Consider the following 11,996-nt stretch of genomic DNA (forward strand, 5'->3'; position numbering starts at 1 on the left):
CTGATCTAGCAGGTTTCTCTACCTAACTAAAACTCAAGTTACCATTAGCATTTAAGTGTTCCTGTCTTGAAAAATGGTTTTTGATGTTTAAAAATCATTTTGTTGAGCAAATAAATACAATTAAATGATCTCCATCTCCCCTGAAGAAATCACACCACTTGCATACATGAAAATTTTAAAGCTTAAAGCTAAAATTTCTTACAATATTGTCTATCTTAAAGTGTGAACGTTATTATACACTTACAACTGATGTGTGTGCACTTTCCTAGAGCAAGCAAAGCTCCTCCTACTCTGATAGAGACACTACTGAAGAGGAATCCGAATCCCTAGATGACATGGATTTTCTCACTAGACAAAAGAAACTGCAAGCTGAAGCCAAAATGGCTTTGGCTATGGCAAAACCAATGGCCAAAATGCAAGTGGAGGTGGAAAAGCAGAACAGGAAAAAATCCCCCGTAGCTGATCTTGTGAGTATCAAACCAAAGGCCAGTATGCATTCAATGACCACCAAATGTTGTTAATTTGTTGTTTTATTGTTGGGATACTTAACCACTTGAGAATAACTAATTCTTTCCAGTTATCCAAATTCTGTACTAGTGCATCCAAATATCTGCAAAACAACATGAACAAAGGATTTTTTTATTTACAAAGAGTAAAATACACTGAAAATAATTTTTAGTGCTCATTACAGTCCGAGAAAGTAGGGAAAATAAATTCTATACAATGAAACGTCATCTAGCTTTAAGGTGCTATCTTGCAAACACATTTTATTGGGTGCAGTGCTTACTGCCACATGTAGTCTTATTTAGATCAAGCACTATACCTGCTAGTAAACATTTGCAGGATCAGATCCATACTTAATATTTTATAATAATGAAGCCAAACTGTGTCTTACAAGTTAGAGGTTGTATGTTCATATATGTGTATCTATTTGTTTATAAGTAATAATAAATAAGTGCGTTTGAGAGAGCGAAAGAGATTCTTAGGAAACTCTTTCCTAGTTGTTACAAAATTATCTGAGGTTATTCAGCTGGAAATTACCAACTTTAGAACAGGATTTCTCAACCTGTGGCTCTTGTCCCATGGGGCTGGCTGGGCTCACCTCCCTGCTCCGTGTATTGCAACCTCTAGGGTACCAGCACCAGTCAGGTTTGGCCCAGCCCTCATGATGGTGGGAGTCCTGGTAGGCCAAATTTGAATGAGTGGCACTGCAACCCAATGAGCCAGGTGACAAGTCCACTCACACAAGTTTTGTCCGGGGGGGCGGTGCCAAACCTGACTGGCTCTGCAACCCCAGAGGTTGCAACACCCAGAGCGGAGAGCCAAGCCCAGTCAGCCCCTCAGCACAGGACCTGCCACTGTGGGGTAAGTGCTGGGCAGGACCTGACCAAAACCACCCCAGGGCCTCCATCCCTGACTATTTACTGGGTTACCACAGCCCATAAACATTTACAAATGGGTCCTGATCTCAAAAAGGTTGAGAACCACTGCTTTAGAAGATTTGACAGAATAATAAAGATATTCAAATTCAGAAATAGAGTAAGGCATGACAATACAGTGTACTTCAAAAGGATGTTTTTGCAGTCACTGGAACTACCCACGAGTGAAGTTCTATTTATTCACCTATAATAATATATCTGCGTGTGCTGAAAAATAAAATGCATATAATTTTTAATAACATTTAAGCCTTTCAAAATGTTATTTTAGGAGATAATTTGCATCTGCCCGTTATCAGTAAATTAGAACTAACTTTTTATATAAGCCTTTGTTAATCTTTTAACTGTGTGTGTAATGTGTATCTAGAGAGAAAACTAAGAGATAAATATATAATCATTACTACCGCTATTCACAAATCTGTTCAGATTAGTAATTAAAGAATGCAGCAGAAACAAAACTCTGCTAAGCAGAAATGAAAAGAAAACCAAAAAAATAAGTACTTGAAAGTAGAACGTACATTTTAAAGATGAGACCTTAACTCAATAGTCATTCTTCCAACATATATAGCAATGGAATATATGAAAAAATTAATCCCAGACTTAAAATGGTTTTCAAATAAATCTCTCCCACTCTATATTGTATAAATCACTCTCTGAAGAGCAGCAAAAAACTAAGGCTAACCATTCATCCATCTATCCTGTCTGCCTGTGTTAAACATAAAGGCTGATTGAGAATTAAAATGGTATCTTAATTTAAAACTGTCAGTAATTGGTAACAGCTGTCTTTTTAGATGACTTTTCTCAAGAATGCTTCTATTTAAGTTGACACTTGTCTAGTTTAATGCCACATCAACGTTTATATTGTGATGATGTAGATACAGTCCAGTGGCTAAACGCTTTGTTTTAAGCTTGATTCTTAGTGTTTTAGAAATGGCTCAGTTAGGAATATCCATATATGCCAAAGGGATGTGCAGTTACCATGTATAACTGCATACAAGGCAAGAGATTTAGGTATGAAATTTCAATCAGTAGTTGCAGAGTCAAGATGGGTCACTGTATTGGGTCATTTATGGAGTGATATCTGTGGGGGAAATGAAGTGATGAAGCTAGAAGGTTATAACTACGGGGAGGATGATTATTTTTGTGACAGTTTCTCATAAAAGGATTTATTCATCCTTGTTCTTTCCTTTGAAAGGTTGACTTAAACATTAATCACAAGTTTTCATTTTGGAAGTCTCAGTAAATGGGCTTTCTATGGCTACATGAAAGCATGTGCATGGTAGGGGATGGGGAAAGAGGAGGGTAGTACTTGGAATGTCAACACATTTTTTATTATTTTTATTTAGAAATATAAATCATTTGAAGTAATAATAACCTAAAAGGCTTTTAATCCATCTTTAGCTGCCACATATGCCTCATATAAGTGAATGCTTGATGAAAAGAAGTTTAAAACCCACTGACCTGAGAGATATGACTATTGGGCAGCTACAAGTGATAGTCAATGATCTCCACTCACAAATAGAAAGTAAGTGATTTTTGTTTTAATTCTTTGGTATTTTCCTTTTAATTAGCTATAGTACATTAACTTAGGTGTGGGCAGGGCCGGCTCCAGGCACCAGCGGAGCAAGCTGGTGCTTGGGGTGGCCCACTGAAGGGGGCGGCACGTCCGGGTCTTCAGCGGCAATTTGGCAGCGGGTCCTCAGTCCCTCTCGGAGGGAAGGACCAGCTGCCGAATTGCCGCCGAAGAATGAAGCGGCGCAGTAGAGCAGCCGCCGAAATGCCGCCGATCGTGGCTTCCCCCCCACACCCCCCCCCCTTCGCTGCTTGGGGCGGCAAAAATCTGGAGCCGGCCCTGGGTGTGGGAAAAAGTGCAATATGTATGTTACCATAGGAAGAAAGTAAATCTTGTGTGTTCATTTTGATGTATTAACTTGAAAAATCATATTTGGCCGAACTTGTGTGGGCCTTAAACTCAACTCACCAGCACTGCTGTCTGTATGTAATGTGATAATTTTTAAATGCCGCATCCAATCAATTCCAAACTTTCACTGACTGTTCTAGGCATCAGTGGGAAGAATCCTACTGATTTGGGGGAAAACCAAACAAGGAAAAACGGGGACACAGGGCCATTGGTTTTTAACACAGCCACAGGGGTTACTCCCCTGACCCCAGCTTCTCCCACCCCCCAAAAAAATTTCCCCAACAGTTGCTGTCCCAGCTCATCAGGGTAAGCAGCTGGCATGCCGGGACACTTCGTTTACTTAGGTTTACCTCCGTGCCTGCGGACGCTCGAGGTAAACAAACCATCTCGGCCCGCCAGCGGCTTATCCTGATGGCCCGGGAGCCAGAGTTTGCTGACCCCTGAATTATAGGGTCGGCTTATGAACGGGTCATAAAAATTTTCCATTTTTACTTATCCATCTTGGGGGATCGGCTTATAAACGAACCAGCTTATGATCGAGTATATATGGTAAGTTCTTTTTCCCTTCTGATCTATTTAGAGATATCCAATAGCCTGCAAGGCCCAATATTCTAAAGTGCTGAGCAGCTCCTGCAAGATCTGAAAACCAGGCTTCCCTGCATTTGTGGGTTCTCAACACCTTACAGAATCCGGCTTTTTAAAAATCATATCTAAAACAATTACTGCTCCTCAGGCAGTACTGCTCCAGGGCTTAAGGGGGCATTGTCAACTCTCAATCTAGTTAATTAAAGCTAGCTTTAGAAACTACCAATTTTTATTTTTTTGTATGGACATTGTTGCAGGGCAAGTGCATCCCCTCCCTCTTTGGGACGGGACAAGGGCTGGGCGTTGTAGCCCCATGGTTAAGACCACTTGACTACCTTATCCTCAGAGCAGTATAGCCTAATGGCCAAAGTCTATATGGTCGTCTTTCCTCGTGGGGCTAAGTGGCCTGGCGGCCAAAGTCAATATGTCTGCCCTTCCCTCAGGGCAGTATGACCGAGTGGCCCAGGTCAATAAGACTGCCTTCCTCCACTGGACTGTGCAGCGTAGTGGCCAGAATCAATAAGGCTGCCCTCCTCCACAGGGCTGTGTGGCCCAGAGGCCAGTAGGGACGGGATGGAGCCTGGGAGTGGCAAGTGTGCTCCCCATCGAGTCAGTGGGGAGCCTAATGAAACATGCTGATGCCACCCAGCACAATGACTAGTCCCCCTGGGCTACTTCTTACCCTTTCCCTTATGCAGTAGTCCGGGCATCTCCAGGATTTTTGGGCTCCTCTGCCTGTGCAGCTCCATCCTTCCTTGGGCGTCCGCAGGTGCTTGGGTGTCCGCCTGGGTCTCGGTGCCTCTGGCTTCCACGGTCTGGGGCTTCCACAGCTCCCGGGCTGGAGCCTGCAAGGTGCATCCTCCCTCCTCAGCAGTCAGCCCAGCCTGAGCTGAGTTGCTCCCTTTTATACTGTTGCTCCAATTGCAGCATGCCCAGCAGGGGCGAGGGGGCAGGGCTTCCTCCACCCCAACGTGTGGGGCTAACCCCTTCTTGGCCAGTGTAGGGCAAGTGCACCCCATCACAGACATATTTTTCTATTTCTCAAAATGTCTTTTTCTCTCCCCTGTTGTTATGTTGCAATGTCACAGTCATCCTGGAAGGGCATAACGAGTGGAGTCCCGCAGGGATCAGTTCTGGGTCCGGTTCTGTTCAATATCTTCATCAATGATTTAGATACTGGAATACAGAGTACACTTATAAAGTTTGCGGACGATACCAAGCTGGGAGGGGGCTGCAAGTGCTTTGCAGGACAGGATTAAAATTCAAAATGTTCTGGACAAACTGGAGAAATGGTCTGAAAACAGGATGAAATTCAATAAGGGTAATGCAAAGTACTCCACTTAGGAAGGAACAATCAGTTGCACACATACAAAATGTGAAATGACTGACTAGGAAGGAGTACTGTGGAAAGGGATCTGGGGGTCAGAGTGGACCACAAGCTGAATGAGTCAACAGTGAAACACTGTTGCAAAAAAAGCGAACATCATTCTGGGATGTATTAGCAGGAGTGTTGTAAGGAAGACCTGAAGTAATTCTTCCGCTCTACTCTGCACTGATTAGGCCTCAACTGGAGTATTGTGTCGAATTCTGGGTGCCACATTTCAGGAAAGATGTAGACAAATTGGAGAAAGTCCAGAGAAGAGCAACAAAAATGATTAAAGGTCTAGAAAACATGACCTATGAGGGAAGATTAAAAAAATTAGGTTTGTTTAGTTTGGAAAAGAGAAGACTGAGAGGGGACACGATAACAGTTTTCAAATACATAAAAGGTTGTTACAAGGAGGAGGGAGAAGAATTGTTCTTCTTAACCTCTGAGGACAGGACAAAAAGCAATGGGCTTAAATTGCACCAAGGGAGGTTTAGGTTGGACATTAGGAAAAACTTCCTAACTGTCAGGGTGGTTAAACACTGGAATAAATTGCCTAGGGAGACTGTGGAATCTCCATCATTGGAGATTTTTAAGAGCGGGTTAGAGAAACACCTGTCAGGAATGGTCTAGATAATACTTAGTCCTGCCATGAGTGCAGGGGACTGGACTAGATGACCTCTCGAGGTCCCTTTCAGTCCTATGATTCTATGTTTTAATGCATTAATAATAAAAATGCATCACATACGTTTGTGTGTGAAGAGAGTGTCATGTGTCCCCCCCCTTCCCCCAATCTCTCCTTGCTGTCTGATAGATACAGAGTTTTTCCCAAGGGATGTCCACCTCCTAGTGTTAAAAATTAATTAATTTTTGGACGAGGGTATTCTGGTGGCTCTAAGTCAAAAATGTTTGTTGGGCACTGTACTGCTCCTTAGATTGTTGTGCTCGTTAATTACTGTCATGGTGCTCTGCTGGGGATGCAAATGATTTTTCCCTGAAGTCCTGCAACAGAGGCTGCTGTTTTTGAGCAACCCTACTGGAATATTCGTTTTATATTCTAGGACACCAGTCAAGCTGTTTAGAACATATGTTGTGAATGGCACATAAAGGAGAGAATCAATCAAAAATCAGTTTTACTGTGATTCAGTTATTTTCGGTTTCTGAGTGGGACAGTGAATCATTAACAGAACCACAACCTATATCACTAGATTTTTATTCTGAACATTTCATTCAGGCATCATTTTTGTTCTTGACTGCTCCCCACCCAGGTCCCTTTCTGTTTACCGTTATCTGTTGAATTGTGGTGTGTGGCTTCTAGCTTGAAAGGCAGATTTTGTGTGTGCACGCGAAGGAGCAAGCGCACTTTCCTTTGTGGTGTTTTCTGGATTAGCTAGCAGTCAGTCAGAAACTCAGTAGTCCCCTACCACTCTCCAGAATGATTCACCATATCATTTTGCTATATTAAGGAAGAACCCACCTGCACTCCATTCTGAATTGCAATGTATTTTATTCCAGGCAAAGCAGAACAAACATCCTGTAACATTTATATAGTTACCCACCGTCACTTGCGTCACATGTTGGCTGTATTTTTGCTTAGAATCACTACATTCCTTAACCTATAAGTAGATATCAACCACAGGTTTTTGTTTACAGGCTGCAAGAGGTCAGAAAGTCTGTTGTAGTATTCAAGCTATCTGCCATTACCACAAATCTGCCACTGATTTCTTTTACTGAAGTACAGCTCTTTCATTTCTCTGAGCTGTTTGGAAATACTGCCCTTTTTCTTCACACTGTTTCATTTCCATTCTTCTTTTTGAACAGAAAAGCTCTGTGTTCAGATTAGGATGCAGATTTTCTGGGCTACAGAACAGTGTCAGGCTTGCAGTTATGGCAGCATTGAGAAGGGGAGAGTTCCAGGAAACTCGTTATGCTCTAGAGACATCTTCTGGGATTACTTTAGGTTATTTTTTCACACACTTTTTCCTAATGAGTGATTTATTTTTTCTTAGTGGGTAGAGGCTACTCGGACCAAAAGGCTTTTCCAACTGTCTTTAAGTAGATGGATTAGCTAAAACCTAAAGTTTGAGTTGAGAGGATGCTACATTCAGTTATTTCATGAGACCCATAGTAGTTAAAAGTGCATATTTGTTATAGCTCTATTAGTAATATAGATAATCACTACTTCTATTCCATTTTGCGATATGCTTCCTTTTATGGAGACCAAAACCTTACGTAGGGAATCTTTCTGCTTCTCCATGTAAGCAGTTGTTTACTATATGCAACATAATGATTTAAGATGAGCTAACAGATTCCCTAATCATTAATCTATGATTGAATTAAATTATAAACTCCTTGTCTCTGGTACCAGGCTTGAATGAAGAATTGGTGCAGCTGCTTCTTATTCGAGATGAATTGCACACAGAGCAGGATGCAATGCTGGTAGACATTGAAGACTTGACCAGGTTAGTAAAGTCTTCTGTTAAACACTGCTGCTAAGAATATTCCAAGTTTAATATACTTTCTATGTTTTGGAGCAATATTTGGGTAGAATGCCAGGCCTAAAAGTTGGTGGTGATGGGTAAACCATGTATCTGTAAGCTGTCACAGAGCGGCTGAAATGAACAAATCTTCCTTTTGCAAAATTCATATTGGATCACGAGTGTAAGCATTAAAAACTTGAGAAGTTACCACTTTGATCCTCCATTACATATTTTTTATTGCAAGTCATACCATTATTTTGTGTGTTTTATTTAGAAATCTATATTAGAACCCACTGCCAAGGTAAGTGGGTGCTTTGAGCAATAAAAAAAATCAATTACTAATCGATACAGAATAATATTTAAGTAATTGCTGTTACTTAATGATATATCATTCACCAGATGAAGGTTCCTATTCTTGGACCCAATTCATGTCTAAAACTAAGCCACAATTTTCTCTAAAAGCACTCACAGTAAAATAAGTGGAACTTCAGAGATGATTACCGCTAGGAAATGGGAAACCTGGGTTAACTTTGGGGAAGAGCAGCAGGCTGGAGCCAGGGACTATATCTTCCTCAGGGCATGACTTTTAACTCTTTGGATATCTTTTTACACAGTGGTCTCCATCAGGGTTACAGTACTTTAAGGCCATTTCTGCAACAATGGCAAAATAATTCAGCCACAGGCAATCCTAAATATTTTCAGCAACTTTCTGCTGAGAAATATCAACTAGCTGTCCAACTCCATATCCCTAGAGACCAAAATTTTGATGTTTTGCTTTACCAAGGTCTGGCACTGTCATTTCTGAAAGGTAGAGAATAGGAGCTAGTTAAGAATAAATCTGCTTTGGTGCTGCTGCCAGAAAGTTTTAATCCCAACACATCAAAAAGGTTTAAAAAAAAAAAATCCCCATAGGATTTGTGTGGTGCAGGCTAGATGAGGTAGACTTTGCAACCAGAAGGATTGCAAGGAGATAGAACAATATTAAGTAGTGGATTGAGAGAAAACATGCCAGAATACAGGCATTAAGTCCACTTTATCCATGGTCTCTGACATGATTTAAGGGATATTTTTAACTTGTATAATATTATGGCAGATTTCAAAGGTTTCTGCATAATAAAGATTAAAAAGATGTTGGATTATTTCCAGTGTATATTGGTCAGAGCTAGTATTTTCAGCACTGCAGCATAAACTTCGCATGTAAAATTGTATGGGACGCCAAAATCATTTGTAATAGTTTTTAAAAATCTTTCTGAATAAACATTTTTAAACAAAGTCTATTTTAAAATGATATTTTCAGAACTCCATTTTGATGATATGGAAAAGGGGGGGAAATGGTGTGTAATGTTTGATTTTTATTATTTTTTTAAAGACCTTTTTGTTGCATTATATTTGGTTGAAATACAGTTAGCCACTACCTGGGAAAAGTTTTGTCATAAGTGATATGGTAATTGGAGTGTAGTTAAGTCAAATACCATCATTCAAAGTAGTTTACATGCCACCTATGGGTGCTTTTAAATATTGCAGTCCTGGCTCACCTCTGTTGCAATCACAAGTAAAGCCTCCTCATTTAGAAATCTTGCATGTGCACAGTCACTATGTGGTAATTAACAGAATAACAGTAAAACTGAAGAGGATTTGGGGTTAGGAGTGGAGCTGAATAATTATAAAGTCTCCTTTTGGGCATACACAAGTTAATATCTGTTAGAGATCCCAAATGCATTGTAACATAGATTTATGCAAAATAACTGTTATGTGCCAGAGAATTTCCCATTTAAGTGAAAATTCTCTGCCTGGCCTTGGTCTATTACATAGTCCCACCTTTTGGGGTTGAAGGATTTGCACAGTAATAGATACTTGATCTGCCCCTGCATGCTGTCTCACAGTGAGTTCATTCAGAGCAGGGTTCTCAGCTGTACAATTTGGGCATCCTCGCATTCATCCAGGCCCGCTCCAAGTCAGCAGTAGCACACCTGCCTGGGTGAACTTACAGGAAAGAGGGGTTGGAGTTGGCCTGTAGGCACTTCTTCCCATTATCATCAAACACGCATGGTCTTCTGAGAAGCGTTACGTGAGCCACCACGGCTGATGGCATTGTACAACCCACCTGCATCAGGGTTCTGGTGACCCAGCTCAGGTTCTGGACCTTGGTCTTCTGCCATGAGATGTACAACCCCGTAATGGGGGCGGCATCTTAGAAACTTTGAAAAGCAGGGCTGAAAGTCTCTGGCTTGTCCACAAGCCAGGCCGTGTCATCAACATAGTCTTGGTCGGTGAACACTTTTTGACCAACCTTGATTCCGACGTGGAGCTGCAAGTCCTAATATCCATTTGATAGCGCAACAGAATACTGCTGGGGTGAGAATACATCCCTACTGCATGTCTGAGGTTGTGCAGAAATCCAGTGAAAGCAGTTGACCAGCATACACTCTCGCATTGGTACTGATGTGAATATCGTGCACCAGATTTAGCAGAATATCTGGTGTGCCAAGACCTTTTGGTGCAAACCGAAGTGCTGATCTGTCAGCTGAATCAAAAGCTGCTTTGATGTCTATATATGCCACATGAAGCAGGCAGTTAAATTCTCTGTGCAGCTCAGCCAGAAGCCAGGGAGTAAGGACAGCATCTGTTGTCGACCACTCATTAGTGAAATCTGATTGTCCACAGCAATGTCATCTGTTAAGGAGCGGCTGTATCCTACCAAGCAGAACACAAGTGCAGACCTTTCCAGGGACTGATAGCAACGAGATCAACCTGTAGTTCCTTCACTCAGTGTGAGATCCTTTACCCTAGTACAATGATGGCCATAGGCACCAACTTTCCCCGGTGCCGGTGGGTGCTCGCGCCCCCCTGGTCCCGCCACAACTCCACCCTGTTGTTGATCTTTGCTCATTACTTGAGCAGGGGCCCTTGTTGGGTGCTACCAGCTGGAGCCAGTCGCACTCGGCACACATGAGCAGGGCTGACCACACCCTGAAGTAGAGCAGCTAACGCCTCTACTACGCAGTACTTTGGGACAAACAGCAGTGGATTATCTAGTTGTAGTGGTTGGACAGTAATCAGTTCTGAGAGTTCCTAGTAATGAGTGCTGCTTGTGTTGTCAAATAGTATTTAGGATGTTATATGTACTTTTTGTTGTGATGGGTACTGCAGGAATATGAATTTGCACAATGATTTACACCACTTACTATCGTTGTATACCTTGCAGTGTTTGCTTGATGTTCCATCTATTTCTTTTTCTGTGCTTCCAAAAACATTTCAGCATTCTGAAAGCATTTTCCATCAGTAGTAAATGAAATTGTTTAAACGTTTAGAAGTGTCTTTGACATCTTCTATATCAGTGTATTTCGTTGTTACACTTTGTGATATTACTCTGTATAGTCATGTCACCAAAGGGCAAGGGATGCAGTGTCAACCCTAATTCCTGGCTAATTCCTCAGCTTGTTACACCGTCTAATTGTTCTGAAACTAACAAATTTAATTCCTTGGGTGGGAGCAGGGAAAATGTTTGCAGGTTATATGATCCCAGGAGTTTCCTTTAGTCTAAGGAATGTTTCTTTCCTCTCAGCATGTATTGTACACTAGGTAACCAGACCAAGGTCATGAAAGAAATGTTACACTAAGCTAATCTGAACACAGTAATATTTGATTGCTTAATATTCTCTTCATTGGGGAAGCCTTATTTAGGTTGAAGTATGTTTTAAGATGTTGAATAGTCCATTTAATTTTTCTTGGTAGTGAGTAACATAGCTTTTTTTCCCCTCCCCAGACATGCTGAAAGTCAGCAGAAGCACATGGCAGAGAAAATGCCAGCAAAATAAAGCAAGAAGCCATCAGAATACGCTAGCATTTATTTTGCTTCTGTGGTTGTACAAATGCTGATGCTCAAGGTGGCGCACAAGAAAATGAGTGTTAGTCATTGATAATGTCTGAAGCTTTATGTCCAGTGATTGGCCTCTGCTCCTTAATTTATTTTAATTTTTTATTTGTGCCACTAAATATCAGGCATTTTAATAATATTATTACAAAAATGTACAGTACTTATAACATTACAAACCATGGATAAGAAGAAAAGGTAGTTTACCTTTATTTTTGTTTGTTTAGAGATTTTAAGTTGAACAGTATTTTACCATTGACTACTTTTTATTCTTCACTGTAGTTTTAAACAAAGAAACTGTAATTGACGGTGCTATACAAGTAAAAAGAACAAA

General features: G+C 41.1%; 1 protein-coding gene across 8 annotated transcripts in view; it reads left to right on the top strand.

Moving 5' to 3' along the window:
- Positions 1-11,606, top strand: part of SCHIP1 (schwannomin interacting protein 1) — a 419,220-nt gene extending 407,614 nt beyond the window's left edge. For 5 of the 8 annotated variants that reach the window (XM_065410681.1, XM_065410685.1, XM_065410683.1 and 2 more), the window contains 4 exons: positions 270-467; positions 2,838-2,961; positions 7,677-7,770; positions 11,555-11,606. In XM_065410681.1, coding sequence (XP_065266753.1) covers positions 270-467; positions 2,838-2,961; positions 7,677-7,770; positions 11,555-11,606 — 468 coding nt within the window. The remainder of the gene's footprint in view (positions 1-269; positions 468-2,837; positions 2,962-7,676; positions 7,771-11,554) is intronic. The other 3 variants (XM_065410680.1, XM_065410682.1, XM_065410687.1) reach the window with 1 other exon arrangement.
- Positions 11,607-11,996: the final 390 nt, after the last annotated feature.

This window comes from Emys orbicularis, chromosome 9, assembly GCF_028017835.1.
Source record: "Emys orbicularis isolate rEmyOrb1 chromosome 9, rEmyOrb1.hap1, whole genome shotgun sequence".
In the NCBI taxonomy this organism is placed as follows: domain Eukaryota; kingdom Metazoa; phylum Chordata; order Testudines; family Emydidae; genus Emys; species Emys orbicularis.